Source organism: Talpa occidentalis, unplaced genomic scaffold (genome assembly GCF_014898055.3).
Source record: "Talpa occidentalis isolate TD23 unplaced genomic scaffold, MPIMG_talOcc4v2.1 talOcc4.3, whole genome shotgun sequence".
In the NCBI taxonomy this organism is placed as follows: Eukaryota; Metazoa; Chordata; class Mammalia; order Eulipotyphla; family Talpidae; genus Talpa; species Talpa occidentalis.
The window spans coordinates 109,594,911-109,615,965 of record NW_023603184.1 but is presented as its reverse complement, the minus strand read 5'-3'; the positions used below and the strand labels follow the sequence as shown (position 1 = coordinate 109,615,965).

Below are 21,055 nucleotides of genomic sequence, written 5' to 3'. Positions count from 1 at the left end.
ATTCTTCCCATTGAGAAATAATAATCACATCTGCACACTAAACCAGAGTTCTATTCTACCTTCAGGGCAGAAAAGGGTTTCTGTACTCAGCTCTGTATTCTGACTCTGGCTGTATCTCTGGCCTACTACCATAATAAGAATGGCAATGCACATCATGGAAATTCAAGATCTGGATTGAAGTAAAAATAAACGAAGTTTAAAAATAAATGCACCGAAGACAAAGAATAGCTACCAAATTAGTTACTGACAATGTTGTCCAATGCTGGACAGAATCACCAATTTTGAAAAAAAAGTGTTCCATAAGACACTATCAGACTCCTGAGTGAGCCAGGATTTTATATTGTTATTAGCGCAATATCATGTTATCAAAGTAAAGCTTTATGTGCTTTTGAGACCAATAGTTTAAAATTCAGCTTTGCATATTTAAGCTTATATTCATTCTCTCATTAAGTCTTAAAGGAAAAAAATCTACACATTTAATTATATTTGAAATGTTTTCAATTTAATAATTCATTTATTTGTACTAGTCCTTAGTAGTCAATCTTCATGGTCACATTTTTATTTCATCAACAATCATCTCAGACACACCTTATAACAAGATTGACTTAAAATATTACGACAGGAAACTATGCCTTCAGGAGCATGTTTATTGTGTTTGAGATGATACATCAGGTGCTCTCTGAGCTACAAAGGGTAAAAGGAAATCCGCTCATTACAAACTGACAAAGGTAAAAGGTAAAACATTTTTCACAACAGCATGAACCACATACTCAGAAATAGATCTGGTTTAATACAAATGACATAATTCCTAGTCATCTACGGCTACTTTTATAAGTTCATACAGATAATGAATTAGGCTAAAATGCACTATAATATTTGGTAGACCTCAGGACCAGTATCCTTAGTACATCATCACAAAATACATCTTGATATTCCAAAGAAGCAAGACTTGCAAGTAGGCATTTTGAACATAACTAATCTACAGCTACAAAGTTCTACTCTTGATAGCATTTACCTTTTTGGGGAGTCTCCCAGTCTCCAAAGGATAAAAGCAGAGAGTAGAATCAGTATAACATATACACAGAAGTCCGTATTGTAAAGGCTATAAAGATTTGCAGCACAGTGAGAAGATGCCTTCTGCTCCTTCACACTGCAAACAAATGATCTCAATTATGTTGCGTATCTCTTGGTCCACTGTCTGGCTATCCTGTCATGTTCTGCTCTGTTGGTCAAATACTGAGTGGCTATGCTTCCAACCAGAGGATCCGCTAAAAAAAGTGGAAAGAACATTAAAAAATATTATATGGTATCTTATAGGTAAATTTTTTATATTCTATTAAACTGAAATACTGATTTGTCAATAGCATCTTGATATATATGACTATATTTTCAAAAGAAAATGTCTAAAGTAACAATCATTTTAATATCCAAATTAGAAAGGTCCCATTTACTAAAAATATGACAGTTGAGTTGATAAATTTTATTTTTATAAAAGTTGCATGCCTTTAATACATCAGAGCTATTTTTTACTTGGTTATTTTATTCAAAAAGAAAGTGTACTAGGTGATTATATTTCTGCGTTTTAATGGATATTAAAAAAATTTTAATGAATTTTTAAATAACCCCAGATCTTACAATTCAATGCAACTGGGAAATGAATGACTTTCTTCAGCCTGTGAAGCACATGATTCAAATTATCATCCTTACCTCCACTTGAAAACTCGTCATTTGTTTTATATATCATTCCGAACTAGAAATTAAATCTGAAAAACTTTTATTTTTAATTTCTTTTTTAAAAAGGCAAAACAGGGCCTCCCCGGTGGCGCAGCGGGTTGAGCGCAGCGCTGTGAAGCTGTGTGCAGTCTCTGCAGCACGGGTTTGATTTCCAGCGGGCCAGGGAGATTCCCACATGGCATGGCAGACCTCTCCGGTCATGCCTGCTGCTTCCCTCAGCAGTGTATTTTGGTCTGTCTGCCTGTTCTGTTCCTGGCTCTGTCTCTGGAGAATCCTCTCACCCTCCCACACCTCTGGCCTATACCCCAGCTCTTGTATAAAAATAAATAAATCTTTAAAAAAATAAAATAAAAAAATAAAAAGGCAAAACATATACATGCTATGATACTGAAGTGCCCCAAATGATAGCCAGTGAAAAGTAAAGCTCTCTTCCTTCCCCACTCCCAACTACTCAGAAATTTCTCTGCCAATGGATTATTACCAAAGATATTAAACACATTCACAAACATTTAGAATATTAATGTTATGCATATTTACTTTTTTTTTTTGCAGTACCTTGCCTTTTTACTTACTACATTAGAGGCCTTTCCCTATTAGTTCATTTAGAGCTACCATATCCTTTTTATTTTTCTTTTTAAGATTAATTTATTTATTCATACAAGTGCTGGGGTACAGGCCAGAGGTGTGGGGAGTGAGAGGATTCACCAGAGACAGAGTGGGGAACAGAACAGGCAGACTGATGGAAATACACTGCTGAGGGGAGCAGTGGGGGAGACAGGAGAGGTCTACTGTGCCATGTGGGTTGCTCCCTGGCCAGCTGGGGCTCAAACTCATGCTGCAGAGGCTGTGGATTGCTACACAGTGCTGTGCTTAACCCCTTGCACCACCAAGGAGGCCCCGACCTTATTCTTTTTAATAGCTGCAACAACAATTAGTGGACATTCAGGTCGTTTCCAATATTTTGTTTTAATAAATAACAGTACAGTGAATATTGTTCCATAAATAGATTTCTACATATCTGAATATATGTCTATATGTCTGCCTGTATCTATTCATCTATTAGCCTACCTATGTACATGCCTATCTACTGACTTTGGCACATTTGTACTGCTCAGCCTGAGATAATACTAATAACTTTTATTGATTTATCAAATATTTTAAAAAGTTAACTTCTTTAAAAAATGACCACTGACCTCATAGTAAGATAACATGTAAAATCCTAGGCCTAAACATCACTTTAAGTCAGCTACCCATGTTAAAGATCATTTTTGGTAGTTCTGTGCTTCTTAAAAATGTTATGAATTAATTATGCACTAGTGACTTACCTCAGTTTATCTAATCATAATCTAGTCCACTTTTCTCATCAGCTATCATTTTAATATCCATTACATCTAATGTAAATAACTACAATCCATAAGTAAAGGAGAACAAGAAGTCCTTCATTATTAAGTAGCTGTTTTAAAGTACATGGCAGCATGCAAGGAGCAAGAAAAAAAGCAACTGGTGTTGAAGACTGCTGTACTCCTCTGCAAAGTGGTTTGTACAAATACATAGTTTAGAAGCAAGTCCATTGATGATACGAAGACAAAAATTACAAGGTAGAATGCCATCAATAAACAACAGGAAGTTTCTATGGAACTTTGAGTCTATTCTAATTGAAATGGCATGGATAATTTCCTAAAAAATGTTTTATGCATAACTATCAATTACATTTACTTCTCAATTCATTGTCAAATTTAACCAGGAAAATGCATTGGGTTTTTTAGCCTTACAGTATGTACTGATAAAGATTTACTTACCAGGGTTGCAGTCTGTCAAAAGAGAACAAATGGACAGCAAAACCTTTGAAATAGTCAAAGCAGGACTCCAGTTGTCTTTAAGGATGTCCAGACAGATAACTCCCTGACTATTGATGTTGCAATGATAGATTCTGGTGCGGAAAGTAACCTAAGAGAAGTTACATTAAAAAAGAAGAAAATGAACACTAATTTAATCATTAAAACTATTACCGCAAAAATGAAGGTTACAGTAAAGAGCAAATAATTTAACTGAAGAACTAAAAATGTATTTAAATAACAAAATTAAGTGGTTCTGATTCAGTTGAAAGAAATTTTCATTTTACCAATATAGCCAAGAACTATATTGATTTAAAACCTCATGTGAGTAACTGCTTGGATTAGTTTAAGTGAATGGTAGTTACTTCTATGTATGCATGTGTGTACATGGGTACCTGCACATACAATCATATACACATGCATGCAACACACACATACCCTAAGTTTTAAAGGGGTACAACAGAAATGTTTGAAGCCAAATATCAGAGAAACTGGTGAAAATAAAATTTCTATACACTAAAGTAACATTATTGGTAAAATACTGCCTTTACTTTCAGTCTTCCATTTTCACAAGTGGCTCACTACTTTGTTAGACTGAGACAGTAAAATAAAAACAAGCGAAATCTTAAGCTACTGAAAATGGAATCTAATATACCCTTCAGATGTATGAAAAAAGAAGACAAGTAATAGAAACAAATACTGGCCAAGTTTCAAAACAATCATACATACTAATTGGGCAGTTAACTATTAATTTGTAGTTGCAAAGGGGAAAAAAAAAGTTCCTGATCTCTTGGAACCATACACTGTTATCTTACAAATGGAGTTTAGGAAGTTTATATTAAAAATCCGCAGAGAGTGTACTTCTTTGAAGTAAGTCTAGCAGGGAAGGGGAAAGAGATTATATACCTCTAAACTGCTCTGTCCAGTGGAGTACATTCTAGTTAGATGTGAATACAGAGCTCTTAAAATGTGGCTAATAAAGCTGAGATGGGTTAAAAATGTAAAATACATACCAGATTTCAAAGGCTACTACCAAAAAGAAAATGTAAAAATCTCATTATTAATTCTCTAACATTGATTACATGTTGAAATGACAGTATGTTAGAGATACTGGTTTAAATTAATTACATTATTTAAAAATTTCACTTTTTCTTTCTACCTTTTTTAATGTAGCTACTAAAAAATTAAAATTACAAATGCATTCTATTTCTAATAGGCAGTTCTGCTTTGAATATGGAAATACTATATATTTAGATCACTGACAGCTAACCACTCAATGAGTGGTTTACAATCATAATAGAATTAATATTTTGAATCCGTTCAAGCATTAGCAATCAGTGAACAGAATAAGAACAGAATTAAATTTTAATTATTCTTCAAGAAGTTCAACACCTTATCTAGACTTCAAAAAAAAAAATCAGTACTCTAGATAAAGAATTATATCTAACACAAGATTACAATAGAAATTGTTTCTTTTTCCACTTGTATGACTACAGAGCTAAAGGATACTTCACAATACCATATATAAGATCTCAAGCAAGAGGAATGACTCAAGAGAAATGGTTAAATATTAAAAATATTTCAACCAAAACAAAAAAATTAACATGAGAAATCATTATATTAATCAAACTTATGATAAATCACATGCAAAACTATCATTTGAAACCCTTATGTTAATCAATAATTTCCACTAAAAGATGCTAAGAAAAATGTAAAAATAATTTAAGAAATTTCCCCTTACATACAAGTAATTTTTAAGAAATAAATCTTGTAAATGTTTTTTTCCCCGCAAATTTTGCACCCACATAAAAACTGATTACCACAATGTAAAACAAAGCATGGAGAAATACCATTACTTATAGTACAGTCATGAAATATTTTGCTAAGATTTCATGTGTTTTCTATAATATAGCAAACCTATTATTATAGACTAGCACTTAACATGTCATTTATAATGTGAATACAATCAGCTGCCCCTTTTTTTTTATCTAACAAAATAGACTTGTACATACTTGGAAACATTAAATAAAATCATTTAAAGGTCACTAGGTTAGATTCTTACATTCTTAAGATTCTGATGGGACCATCCAGTAAAGCACTCAATATAATGACAGCTTATACACCTAAATAATATACAGTGTTATAAACTGTTACCTAACACTAAAAAATAATACAATTTGAAAAACAACAAAAACCTGATAGCTGTAGTTGAAGGCAAATACCTCCAAGGTCAGAAACCTCAGTATCTGCAATTTGAGGTAAATACCACTAGGTGGAACTCTTGCTAATTTATTAGATAATGGAGAATGGATCTTGTTTTTTTAAAAGAAACCCTTTCTTTATAAATGCATATGAATGGACAGTAAATCACTATATTAAACAGTATAAGGAACATAAGGAAGTATGCTAAAAAGATACATTTCATTAAAATTTAAGTCTATCATCTTGATAACACTTTTCCTTGACATGTCAGAACTCTGTAATTATAGCATAATTATGCTAGGTTTTACTGTTGGCTTGACTATTATAAAATGAAAAGTCAGAGGAAGAAACTATTCAAATAACTGTTACATTTAAGCTTTGCAAAATAACTGCCAGTCATTATAAGACACAACTTGTCCCTGTTTGTTATTTAATTCATATTCAGATGATAAAGAGGCAGAAGTAGCCTAGTTCCCATTACTACCAAGGGCCCAAAGTAAGTTAATTAAATAATGTTAGTTTCCTCCTACTTTATGGTTTTGCTCATCTTTAAATATAATGTATTTAGCACAAAACTGAAGTTATTTACCTTTATTTCTAAAAACTGTCAGGTTTCTTTTTTATCTCAATGATTCCAAAGGGAAGTTCATAGGATATTTTCTCTCATAAGTCTACAATTTATCTGGTTTTATTAATGTGAACATGGCATACTTCTACTTACATTTAACAACCCCTCTTATTATGTTATTTGTAGAAAATGAAGTAATTTCCATAGTTTTAAAATTCCCAGTTACATGGCAGTTTCCCTATCAATCCTTGGAAATCAAATAAAAATCATTTTATCAATACATATTTTGCCTCCAGAATAAACTGATGTCAGAGGTGGATAAATATTAAAGAATGCACTTCTAGGCTCTTACCTTTGGTGGCTTAAACGGATAATCGGATGAAAATGTGATATCCAGAAAAAACACACCACCTTCGTATACAGAACCTGGTGGACCAAGTATAGTCGACCTCCATTCATAAATGTTATCTCCTTTAGGCCCAGCACTATTTAAAAGAAATTTTAAAAAATCAGTATATGTATCTGTAAGCAATGCATGTTAACATCTTAAACCAATTAATTAGAGGTAAATTAGCAACCTAGTACAATAAGAGATAGTATAAAAGAAATCAGTCCCAATGTGTGCATACATGTCTGCATAAAATTATTTGAGGTTATCTTAATTTTTATAGAAAAATAGCAAAAACAAGGTACACCTGTATAATTTCATACAGAATCTCCCCCTGTTAATTTTGCTCCACTTACCTTATCATCTCTCTCTCTTCTTTACACATACAGAGTGCCTTTTCTGTGCCAGGTAAGAATAATTAGAATATGTTGTGGCCCTTCATAAAAACTTCAGCATACATTTCTAAAATAACCTCCAGTACAGACATCACAATATAACTACAATTTTAGTAAATATACTACCAATAAAATACTCTAACCTACAATCTACAATACTGACCCAATAATGCCCTTTAAAATTTTCCTCCAGATATATGAAAAAATCTTACGATCATGTATGTCCTGTGGCTAATGTCCTATAACAGGATGACTTCCCAGCCTTTCTTTGGCTTTTACATTAATATTTTTAAAGAATATAGTTCTTTTCTTCTTTTAAAAATAGAACGCTTACTATTTTGAACTTGTCAGATGTTTCCTCATGATTAGATGTTGGTATTGCATCCCTGGTCAGAAAAGTATGTAAATTATGCTGTGTTCCTCTGAGGGTATCACATTAGGGGTACATAGGGTTCACCTGCCCCTAATTGGTGACGCAAATTTTCATTACTCAAAGGGCTATCCAATTTTCCTACTACTTAGTTACTATCTTTCCTACAACCAAGAAGCAAACTTTTAACAAACCATGCAAATGCAAACTTTAAGATCATGCAAATATATGCTCCTCAAAATTTCTCCAGCCAGATTTAACACTCATTTGCGATTCTTGGTTAAACTGAACTATTACGATGGTGGTAAAATCATGACTTTCCAACTTCTTCCACATTTACCATGTGGCTGATGAGTCCTCTTCTTTATGTATGTGTATTACTGATGAGGTATCATGGATTTCTAATTTTTTCTCAAATATTTATAATTCACTACTGCCTTTCATTATTTTGATGTTCAAATAATCCCAGATTTGGTCAGTGGAAGCCCCTTCAAAACAGTCCCTAGATATTCTTAAGAAGGGGCACTTTTTTTTTGCACATTTCCTTACTTTCTGCCATAACATGATTTTCCAGGCTCTCGGCCCTGGAATCAGTCAAAGAGCCCTGGTTTCTTCCAGTGGAAATTACAAGTCAAGGTCTAGGTGTTACTAAGTCCTATGTAGATTGCATTGTGCTCAACAACATACTTGTAAAATCAAAGAAGAGAGACAATTCAAATAAAATCTAAGCGTAATTCTTACTTGTGGGAAAGGCACATCCTATACTACTAAAAACTCTTCAAATCTGCCTTATGACTTCCATTTTACTTTAACTCTTACATCATAAATTATCTTGACAATTATGAATTAACAAATACATGTAACTTTTCTTCTCCTAAAGTTACTATTAGTTTAAAGATGAATGAACATTTGCAGACCAGCAATGAAAATCAGCCATAATAATTACAGTAGGACATTGAGATGTAGCTAAAATGATTTATCTACATTTTATGAATTCTATAAAACTGACAACTAAACATCAGCTAAGTGATACTATCAATAATCAAATGTGTGCTCTGAAACAGTTCATACAGAAAGGGTGTATAAACTGGATGGTGTAATCAAAATGTTTAGAGGCTACTTCTCTATCACTATTAAGGCAGATATATAAGCACAATAACATCTTACTATTTATTTTGACCTAATTAGGGAAAGCTATCTTTGAAAATAAATACCATTTTATAAGTTTTAAGTATACATAGCAACTGGAACTAATTACAGCAAGAGCTCATTTGTTCTGTCATCATCTGAGAACCAAGTATATTCCCTAAGTTAACTTTTACTGTAACTCAAAACATACAAAATTGAGTACTGATTTTGTAAATGTGAAAATAGGAAAAAAGTGTTTAAAACTTGATTCAACAGCATTTCCTTTTCCAAGTTAATTTTCCCCTTGGTGATTCAAGGTTATTATAATATAGTGTCAGATTTTAGTAATAAAATTGTTCCTAAACTATGTCACACTCGTAATAACAACAATAATGTTAGCTAAGGTTTATTGCATCCTTACTATCAAGTCAGGAAGTATTCAAAGCACCACAGTGTGTAACTCATGTAAGTTTTCTTACAAATCTATGAAGTAGGTAATATTATTATTGCATTTCTATATTTAGGCGAGAAAACCAAGTCTCAGAGAACTAAATAACCTTCCACATATACCCACAGTGACAAAATGACACATAGAATTTCAACAGTTGATGAATTAGTCTATACTGTCCACGATGGCTTTGGTATCTTTACTCTCCTACTTTTTCCCTGCAAATATTCATTTCCTAATTTAAATGCCATTTTCCCCATGAACTATTAAATCTTTTATGACAAATAAATAAAGTAAAAAGCTGAGAGAATAATTACATTGTAGAGTGACAAACCTGAACCTGGGAATCCTCCATTACTAGCAGCTTTTATGGTTAACAAGTGGCATTATTTTAAACATTAGCAGCATGAGAACTATTATTCTTAGGAAAATCCATTCTCTCGTTGTTTGAACATTAATTTATAATTACTGTTACTGCAAGAGTCATAACTATTCTTTTCCAGCAATGGAGTGACTTCCTATAAAAACTTCAAAAGCCTAACATTATACTTTTCTAAACACAATGTTTTTTATTCACCCAACTTTCCGATCCTATACTAAAAGTCAAATGCAAAAGTTTATACTAAATTCTACATAGTTTTATCCCAACAGTAAAATGTCTTAGCCTAAAATGAACTAAACTAAATTCAAGAAAACTTAGGTAATAATGATTTAAGATTTGATATAACTATGTAAACTGTGATGTAATGCAGAGTATCCCATTTAAACTGTCAAATTGTTAAGATGAATAACTCTATGTGTGTAATTTGCACCTGAAATGAAAAAATAATATTAATACAAAGTTATTTAAACATGGACTTGATTTTATAACTACAAAATCTAGAGTTTAAACTAGTATGTTGTACTGGTAACACTTCAACAGACTGCTACCTTCACCAAATTTTATAGCACTAGATAGTAGTAAAAAAAAATTCTATTAAGATACAAATAAAATTAAAGATCTATACACATGTAAAGATACTCTGTGCTCACTGGTAAGAAGACTCAATATGTCCAAATGTCAGATCTTCTCAACTTGCTCTACAGATTTAGAGCAATCCCAAACAAAATTCCAGCGACTAATGTGAATATCAACAGATTGATCAAGTGTATATGAGAAGGCAAAAAAACCTAATACAGCCAGTCAGTATTGAAGGAGAACAAAGTTGCAGAACTAAAACTACTCAACTTCAAGACTTACTAAAAAGCAACAGTAATCATGACAGCGTGGGATTGACAAAGTAATATACAAACAGGCCTACAGAACAAAATAGAGCTTAGAAACAGACTCACAAAAAGTAAAGTCAAGTGACCGCTAACAAAGTAATACATGGAGCAAAAATAGACTTGTCAACAAACGATGCTAAAACCACTAGATAGCCACACATTAAAAAAATGAAATTTATACACAGATTATATACAATTCACAAACATTAACTCAAAATGAACCACACATCTAACAAAAATGCAAAACTATAGAACTCCTAGGCGATAACAAAGCAGAAAACTTAGATGACCTTGGACATTGCAATAACATTTTAATACAACACCAAAGGCATCTAATCTGTGAGGTAAATAATTCATAATCTGGCCTTAATTAAAATTAAAATCTTCTACTCTAAAAAATACAATGTCAAAAGAAAAAGACAGTCACACACTGAAAAAAAATTTTGCAAAAGACACACGTGGTAAAAGGCTGTTTTCCAAGACATACAAAGAAATTCTTAAACTCAACAATAAGAAAATTAGTCACATTAAAAAACAGACAAAATACCTGAACAGATACTCATTAAAAATGATTTACAGATTGCAAATAAACAGAGATGTTTAGTATCATGTTGTTGTTACAGACTGAATATTTATATCCTCCCAAAATTCATGCTGAAGTCCTAACCCCCAGTGTAATGGAGTTAGGAGATGAGGGTCTTTGGAAGATGATTAGGTAATGAGGACACAGCCCTCATGAATGAGGTAATTGCTATTATTAAAAGAAAACCCCAAGCTCCCCTGCTTCCTTTCTGCTATGAAAGAACAACACTGGAGGGCCTCCCTGGTGGCGCAGGAGGTTGAGCGCCGCACTGTGAAGCTGTCTGCAGCCTCTGCAGCACAGGTTCGATCCCGGCCCACCCGCAAGAATCCCACATGGTGAAGCAGACCTCTCCTGTCTCGCCCGCTGCTCCCCTCAGCAGTGTAGTTCTTCAGTCTGCCTTCTCTGTTCCCCGCTCTGTCTCTGGTGAACCCTCTCACCCTCCTGTGTATCTGGCCTGTACCCCAGTTCTTGTATAAAAATAAATAAATCTTAAAAAAAAACACTGAAAAAGTTATTTATAACCCAAGAAATGGGTGCTCACCAGACCCCAAATCTTCAACTTTCATCCTCCAGAACTGTGAGAAATAAATTTCTATTATTTATAAGCTACTCACTCTATGATATTCTGTAATAGCAACCCAAACAAACAGAGAAATGTAAATTAAAACAATGAGATACCATCGATTAGAGTGGCCAAAATCCAAAAACAAATGTTGGTGAGAATATACAGCAATAGAAACTCTCATTTACTTCTGATGGAAAAATTTACCTCCACATGAAACATGCATAGATATGTGTAACTAATTTGTTTATAATGGCCCAAATTTAGAAAGAACCAATATCATCAGTAGGTAAATAGAAAATAAAATTGTGGTACATTCAGACAATGGATATAGACACTTTAAGTGAATCAAAGAAATGAGCTATCAAAGCCATGAAAAGACAAGAAGGAAACTTAGATGCACATCACTAAGTGAAAGAAGTTAACATAGTCACACTACATTAATTCCATTATATGCCATTTCAGGTAAAACTATGGCAAGAGTGAAAAAACCAGAGGTTGCTAGGGTTTAGTGGGGAGGGAGGAATGTACAGAGGAGATTTAGGACAAAATCCATAGGACGCAGAAGACCAAAAGTGAACCTTAATGTAAACTATGGACTCTGAGTGATAATGATGTCAATGTAATTCATCGGTGATAACAAGTGTACTGGAGGACTGTGCATGTGGGGAAAGCAGGCAAATGGGATCTCTGCACTTTCTGCTCAATTTTGCTGTGAACTTAAAACCACCCCACTCACCAAAGTTTATTAATTAGAATAAATATGAAAGTATAAAACACACGTTTCTGTATTAAAGCAAGTAGCGTATGATTCTTTAAATGACGATTCATAAAAATTCCCAACTTACGAGATGTTCCAAAATTTGTTTTTAAAATCAATTAATTTGGAACTTGGAGTACATGTTATCCAGTTGTATAAATGATTGTTTCAATGCAGGCTCAAAAATGTCAGTTAAAACCATCTCTATACTGACTTTAACTGGGGCACTGTGTATTTGCAATAAAAAGTACTGAAAAGCAAGGATGTAATTTGGGTATCAGGTTAAACACTTTTAGAGCATATAATCTATAATTTTCTCAGTTTTACAGAGTGGCCCCAAGTTCATATAGTTAGCATTTATTAACTCTAGTCTCGGATGGTTTCCTAATCTTTCAAGTGGGCAAAAATAAGGAGATTTTTCACACCAAACAAATGAAGGGCACAGAAAGATTATTTTGGAGAAATCAGAGAACTGAGATGACTGAAAGATGGCATACAAAGGGAACAAGGTTGTGAAAGTGAAGAACTGGTTATGCTGTGGATAGGGAGGCAAACAGATATCCACAAATTAACATAACAGGAGGAAGAAAGGAATAAAAAGGCAAAGTAGCAAAGTAAGAAGCAAGCATATTATAGAGGTTATTAAAATTAAAAAAGGGATTCTCCTGGTGCAGTATAGTCAGAAGGAAGAGGCAAAAGAACTGCGAGCCCAGAAGTAAACCCACATTAATATGGACAGTTAATCTATAGCAAAGGAGTCAAGAGTATACAACAGAAAAACGAAAGTCTCTTCAACAAATGGTTGTTGGGAAAACTAGACAGCCATATAGAAAAGAATGAAACTAGATCACTATTGCAAATCACAAACAAAAATTAATTCAAAGTGGATCAAGACTTAGATATAAGTCATGAAACCATAAAATATATAGAAGAAAGCATAGGCAAGACACTTCCTTGATATTTGCTTCAGTGATGTGTTTGGGGATTGGACTTCAAATGACAAGGGAAACAAAAGCAAAATTAAACAGTACTACATCAAATGAAAAAGCTTCTGCACAATGAAAGAAATTATCATTAAAACAAAAGACACTCTACAGAATAGGAGAAAATCTATTTGCACATTTGACAAAAGCTAATATCGAGCTCTACAAAGAATCATACAACTCAACAAAACGAAAACAATCCGATCAAAAGATGGGCAGCAGAGCTAAATAGACTTCTCCAAAGATATACAGATCGTTAACAGGCACAGAAGAAAATGCTCACAACACTTATGAGCAAATCAAAATAATGAGATACCAGCTCACACCTGTGAGAATGGCCCATCTCAAAAAGACCAAAACAACAAATATTGGCAAGGATTTGAGGGAAAAAAGAAACTTGTACACTGTCCGTGGGAATGTAGACTGGTCTAGTCCCTAGGAAAACAATATAGAGATTTTTCTCATCAAATTAAAAATAGAGCTACCATATAACTCTACAATCTCACTCCTAGGAAGAAGAATGCCAAAACACTAACTCAAAGTACTATATGCACTCTGATGTTCATTACAGCACTACTTACAACAGTCAAGATAAAGAAACAACCTAAGTGCCTAGTGACAGGTGGGTGGATAAACATATACAACAAAATGGAATATACTCAACCATAAAGAGAGATAAAATCTTGCTATTTATGACAGCATGGATCAAACTGAAGGAACTATGCTAAGTGAAATACATCAAGATAAAGACAAGTCATTTCACTCATATGCATGATAGAGAAACAAAGCAAAGGAACAGATAAAACCAAGCCAAAACTAATTAGAAATCTGATTGCAGAACTGAGGCTACTAGAAGTGAAGGGAGCAAAGTGTGGAGGCCCAGCCCAACGGACTATGTTAGAGGACTATGAGTGCATTGGTTATGGGTGTGGTGTGGTAACACACATCTGAAAAGGTATATGATATATACCTCTGAATCACATATGGTATTGTATACTAATATTACCTTAATAAAAATAATACATTTTTAAAAAGAAAATTGTGTTCTTATCGTCAAATGCTGACAATGTTAACTTTGAACACATGTCATTCCAAATGTTTTTTAAATTCTAAGTTAAAAAAAGCAATCAGCATATATAGTAAACAGTTGGTGAAATAAAAATTGCTATATGGAGTATACATGTCTTAATTAATTCTTGACACACCAAGAGCTTTACTAGTTATACTTAAAATCACATTTCTGCAAGGTAATTCAATTTAAAAAAAGTTACCTTAACAATTATTTTACAGTGTGAGCATTATATTAATATTCTTATGGGATGTGGCTGTGTCTGCTACCTTTATTTTCTATTTCAATCAGATTAACAAAACAGTGGATGAAACAAGAAATATTTTAGCACTACAGATTAGTCATAATTAAGTACATAATTTTCACAATATACCACCCTATATGGAAATCTCAGTGATTCACAAATATATTTAAGTGTCTGTGAGATTTATACAAAAAGTTTTCATTTGGAAAATGCACTCTTAACTTGAAAACAGTAACAGAAATTTTAGGTAAGGTACTAGTCCCACAAAAAGCATTCTAAAAAACAAAAACAGTTTCTACAAAGCTTGCTATTCTCTACAAATATTTTTAACTCTACCTATTAAAGATTACTTCACAACGCTGCACTAATTATTGCAATATTTATAATTTTTACACACCTTTGGTTGTAAAAAGAATACTTCAAGAATTGGTGTATTTTATTTAAAAATGCCTAATAATGGAAATTAAGGCCAACCACGATTAATATCACTAAAATAAACAGTAACTGTGTGATCAACTCCAATATCCATGCAACCTAATGTTCATCATTGTCAGCGGGTGCTTCCAACTTAAGATCTCTCTTGGAGTACATCATTCAAGAAACCACCTCCATCTAGATGGAAAACAGAGTGCATCAAGAAAATGTGCTGTCTATACTCAGTCATCAGTAATCCATGTCACCAAGAGCTTAGAATACCAGAGATACCGGAGATTTGACATTTTTCACAAACCCAAGTAACTCAATCCACAGAAAGGTGAGATATACAAAGTGTACTCTCTACTTTAAAATATGACAATTGGCCATCTATTAAATATTTTAGAGCTAACATTGTGGGTCAGACTTCTTAAGAGAATTGGTTTGGAGATTAGGAATACTTAGTCTTTCCACTGACTACCTATAGTCTTGGATAATGTACTTAACTTTTCTGAGTCTTAAAATTCCTCGACTATTAAACTGACTGAACATCATTGTTTCATGTGTTCAGAACATAAACACTCATTATATGTGCTCTACTGTGTAGTGATTGTTATTAGGGATAACAAAGAAAATATTTAGGAGAGAATAATAAGTAAAATAGCAGAAACTATTCCTAATGTTGATACAGCTCTTCCCACAATGAAGCTGTCATTTTAGAATCTTAGCATGAGTTTTATTTATTTGGGTGAAGGACGGAATGGTAAGAGCAAGACTTATTAGCCCAATCTTCAGGCAAGATTACAATTTGTTAGGCATACATTTAAGGGATTAAGATAGGACTCAATAGGCAGTTTCTAATGGGTTCTAAGGAGAATATTAAAAATACTAAGATATTCAACTAATCATTGTTTTAAGATAATGATAAATGACCAACAACTTAGATGTCCGTCAATAAGGAAATAAATATATCATATGCCAATTAAAATGAATTAGATTTTTCAGCAAGCGATCTCAAAAAGAATGCTAAGTGAAAAAGCTAAGTTGTAGGATTACCATTTGTGCAAGTTTTATTTTTTTTTAAAATGTGCTCAAAATATATGCGAAGATTATCAGGTTAATACTGAAATTGTATTTACTTTTATGTTTTACATTAAAACAAACAAAATAGAGGAAGGAAAGCTTTGTGGGATAAACTGTTCTTGGTTGGCACTTGTTGCCTTAGAATTTGTTGACCTGCATACCCCCAATGTTTATAGCAGCACTATTTATAACAGGTAAGCTATGCAAACAAACCAAATGCACCAAAACGGATGACTGGATCAAGAAGATGTGGTATATATACACAATGGAGTATTACTCAGCAATCAAAAAATAGATAAACTCATGCAATTTGCAGCAACATGGATGGAGCGCAAAGGGACCACGCTCAGCAAAAAAAGCCAGAAAGAAAAAGAAAAATAACAGATGGTCTCACTCATAGCAGGAATTTTAAAAACCTAAATAAGGGACCAGGTAAAAGACTAATTATAATAAGTAAAAATCAAAATTGACAAGCAACTATAAACCAGAGACACACTACAGTGGGGGAGATGGCCAGTAGGACCAAAACAAAGGGGTGGGAAGTGTTTGAGGATTATAACCAAAATGAAAATGCACACATTGTGCAAAAATGAAAAATTATGTAAAAATATATAAAATAAATTAAAACCCGCAATCCTGACTATATTATAGTCAGGATTATATTATAATAAATATAATATTATATTATAATAATATATTATATTATAATAAAGACAGTACTCATATATTGTTGGTAGCAATGTAAAATATTAATAAACTTTTGGAAAGCAAAAATAAACAAACAAACCAGAAATGTTTCAAAATGTACCAGAGGTCTATTAAAATAAGTAAACGAAAAACGGTATTTTTATGTAGTATCCAGTCTCTGCCAGCTTGATTCTAATCTAAATATTAAGGGTGAAGAAAGTTAACTCACTTATTTGTCTAGAGTCATATAAAGCAAAATGAGATTTTCAAGGGCCTCCCTGTGGTGCAGGGGTTAAAGTCTCAGCACTATCAAGTAATCACCAGTCACTGCAGCCTGAGTTCCATCCCCAGCCAGGGAGCCAATCCTCATGGTGCAGTCTTGCCCACTGCTCCCCTTAGCAGTGTGTTTCGGTAGATCTTCCTATAACTGCCCACACCTCTGGCCTACACCTCAGTTCTTGCATGCATAAATAAAAATAAATCTTTAAAAAAATAAAATGTCTTCTTCACAAATTTTAAAGTCAAAAAATCCATACAATATTTTAAATTACCAAGCTTTCTGCAAAAAACAATCAGATCCATCATCTGATACATGTTAAAGGTGATTCTGTGGCAGCTTCTAGCACTGAATACTTAAAAATAGTATATTTAATACTTCATGTAACTGTGATTGTTAACCTTCCTGTTTCATTTCTGTTTTGCTTACATGTCTAATACAGTAATTTCTCCACAAAGTTAAGTTATGTTACTGAAGGAAACTGGTGAACAAAATAGTAGGTGACAAGGTAAACTTTAGGGTCTTTTTCTTTTAGATCCACTTACATCACATCACATCACTTAAAATTTGTGGATCACAATACATGGAATGTGGAGATGGAAGGAAAACAAAATGACATTAAAATCAAGTTTTTAAAAGAAAATACATAAAGGTTTCACTTTCAAATAAATTAGAATTCATTTTTTTGAAAACCTGTTAATATTTAACTATTTTTTAGAAACACCTTCATAATAATTCAGATTATAATCAAGAGGCCTCCCTGGGTGGCGCAGGGGTTACAGACACAGCATCATTAAGCAGTGCCAGCCACTGCAGCGTGAGTTCGATCCCCAGTCAGCGAGCTAACCCACATGGCGCAGTGGACCTCTCCTGTCTCACACACTGTTCACCATAGCAGTGAATTTCAGCCAATCTGTCTGTTTTGCTCCCCACTCTGTCTCTGGTGAATCCTCTCACTTCCCCTCACCTCTGACTTAAACCCAGTTCCCGTATGCATAAGTAAATAAATCTTAAAAAAAGAAAATTATAATCATAAAATTATAATTACTTCTGTAAAGAAGTAAATTCTTTTTATAAGATTTATATGAAGTAGATTCTGAGTCTTAAAATGCTTGCAGTCTTAAACTGCAAAATGCTTGTGTAATTCTCCTCACCTTTTGTAAATCATGATGCTCCTCGAAAGCATGACTTTTGAAACCCAGACTTATGCTGAAAGTGATATAAAACCAATTTTCTTTCTCTGCAGCCCTGACCACCTTACCACATGTTGTTTTGTTTAGAAGGATTAGACCCAGTATTTCCAAAATAACCGTGTCTGTATCATTCAATTACAAATAAATGTGCAGCTTGCAAAACCAAGTTCATTAAAGAATTAACAAATATTTCTGGTAGTCAGATGAACATATATAAAATAGATGACTCAAGAAATATTTAAGGCAATTCTCTAAGGTCTTCTGACCATACAATTATTGCAATGCTTTGTTGATAAAGTAGTTACCATGTAGTCTTTCTTTAAAACCACTACTAAAAAGTTTGTTTTGTCTATCTTAAGACCTATTATGACACCCAGATGCAGTGATGTATACTGTGTATAATTATGAGAAATTCTTTGTAAGATAGTATAAATCCTATTCCAAATATTCTTTAATGCAGAGACACATATAAATAGGAGTGAAAACATGTTTAAAAGTACAATCATACAGGAGGTGAAATAATTTCTGAGTCAGTTAAGTTCAGTCAATTCAACAATATTCTGAACAACTATTATGGCACTGGTGCTACAAGCATAAATTGTGATAATAATGAAATTAAACATGATCATCTAGAAGTATACTGCCCTTTGGTACTTTAATACTGTGGTAACCACCTCATAATTAAGTTCCCCATTTTTTATATTCATATTCATTGTGGAGTATAATACCAGACTTAGGCTAAAACACACTAAAAAAAAAAAAATTATTCTTCAGTGATGTCAGCATCACTTCACAAGTAAATACCATCATTCTTCCATTTTAAACTATAACCAAGAGAACATTTAAAACAAACACAGCACTACTTAGGCATCAGGCCAGGATGCCAAAGAGACCCTAATGTCTACAGTATTAAAGGTGGATGAACAGGGATCACGGAGGCAGTGGAGTAGAAGCAAGGGAGCCAGTGAGGCCATCAGACATATCCACAGGTGACAGGAAGAATAAGTAGATGGAGAGAGATGTAACAAAGATCTATGTGACAAATCCACAGCTAGCATTATACTCAAAGGTGGAAAAACTGAAAGCTTTTCCCTCTAAGACCAAAAACAAAACAAGGATGATCACTATTATCAACAAAGTAGTAAAAGTCCTAGCCAGAGCAATCAAACAACAAAAAGAAAAAGCAAACAACAAATCAGAAAGGAAAAAGTTACTATCTGCATATTGAAAACCCAAAAGATCCCATGAACAAACTATTAGAAATAAATACAGTAAAGTTTCAGGTTAAAAAAAAAATCAATATACAAAAGGGGTTTCATTTCTATGCACAAAAAAAAAAAAACCATCAGAAATAGAAATTAAGAAGACAATCTCACAACTAAACTAAAAAGAAAATATCTAGAAATAAATTTAACCATGATACTGAAAACTACAAAACACTACTGAAGAAGGAAAAAAAAAAAAAAAAAAGAAGATACTCCAGAATGGAAAGCTATCCCACTCTCATGGATTAGAAGAATTAATGTTGATAAAATCCCTTTTACCTAAAGCAGATAAATTCAATGCACTCCCCTTCAAAATTCCAACGGCACTCTTCACACAAATAGAATGGAAAAAACTCATAAATTTGGATACACAAAAGACCCAGAACTACCTCAAGAATCCTGAGGAAAAAAAGAACAAAGCATCACACTTCTGGTTTTAAATTATACTAGAAAATGACGGTAATGAAACAGCATGGCACTGAAATTAAAAAAAACCACCCAATCAATGGGACAAGTGAGTGTGGAAATAAATGCCCGCCATGTATGGACAACTAATTTATAACAAAGGCGCCAAGAGCATAAAACAAAGTAAGGAAAATCTCTTCCATAAAATGCTGCTGGAAAAACTGAACAGCCAAATGTAGAAGAATAAAAATAGACTGCTATCTTATACCATACATAACAATTAACTCAAAATGAACTAAAGGGTTGAATATAAGACCTGGTATCATTAAATACATAGAAGAAAATATAGGTAATATAACTCCTTGACATTGGCCTTACTGCTATTTTTGTAGTTATGGTTCCTACTGCAAGACAAACAAAGGCAAAAGTAAGTAAATGAGACCACATCAAACTAAAAAGCTTCAGTGCCACAAAAGAAACCATCATTAAAATGAAAAGGCAACCTACTGAATGGGAAAAGTTATTGCAAATTATGTATCAGGCAAGGGGTTAACATCCAAAATATAAAATTTAACAACAAAAAATTAAAAAGCAGGCAGAGGATCTGAATAAACAGTTCGCCAAAGAAGACATACAGATGGCCAACAGGCACATTAAAAGAGGTTCATCATGGGGCCTACCCTGGTGGCGCAGTGGTTGAGCGCTGGGCTGCGAAGCTGCCCGCAGCCTCTGCAGTGCCGGTTCGATCCCCGGCCCCAGTGAGGGTCCCATATGTCACGCAGACCCCTCCTGCCAACCATTGCTCTTCGTCAGTCTGCCTGTTCTGTTCCCTGCTCTGGCTCTGGTGAATTCTCTCACCCTCCCGGGCTTCTGACTGTACCCAGTGCTTGTATAAATAAATAAATAAATCTTAAAAAAAAGAAGACAGATTCATCATCTCTTATTATTAGGGAAATGCAAATCAAAACTACAATGAGATTATCACCTTACATTTCTATCCCAGTTTTTAAAAAAGATTTATTTATTTATGCATACAAGAGCTGGGGTGCAGGCTCTCTGGGGCCTCCTTGGTGGTGCATGGGGTTAAGCACAGCACTGTGAAGCTATCAGCAGCCTCTGCAGCACAAGAGTTCGATCCCTGGCCAGCAAAGGAGTTGACCCACATGGTGTAGCAGACCTCTCCTGTCTCACAGGCT

At 33.6% G+C, this 21,055-nt stretch overlaps 1 protein-coding gene across 5 annotated transcripts in view; it reads right to left on the bottom strand.

The window, feature by feature from the left end:
• Positions 1-631: 631 nt before the first annotated feature.
• UBE2E3 (ubiquitin conjugating enzyme E2 E3) overlaps positions 632-21,055 on the bottom strand; it is a 74,167-nt gene continuing 53,743 nt past the window's right edge. For all 5 annotated transcript variants that reach the window (XM_054699906.1, XM_037523654.2, XM_037523653.2 and 2 more), the window contains exons 4-6: positions 6,692-6,824; positions 3,534-3,681; positions 632-1,268 (exon numbers count right to left, since the gene is read on the bottom strand). In XM_054699906.1, the coding sequence (XP_054555881.1) occupies positions 1,171-1,268; positions 3,534-3,681; positions 6,692-6,824 (379 nt within the window). In that variant the 3' untranslated portion in view covers positions 632-1,170. The remainder of the gene's footprint in view (positions 1,269-3,533; positions 3,682-6,691; positions 6,825-21,055) is intronic.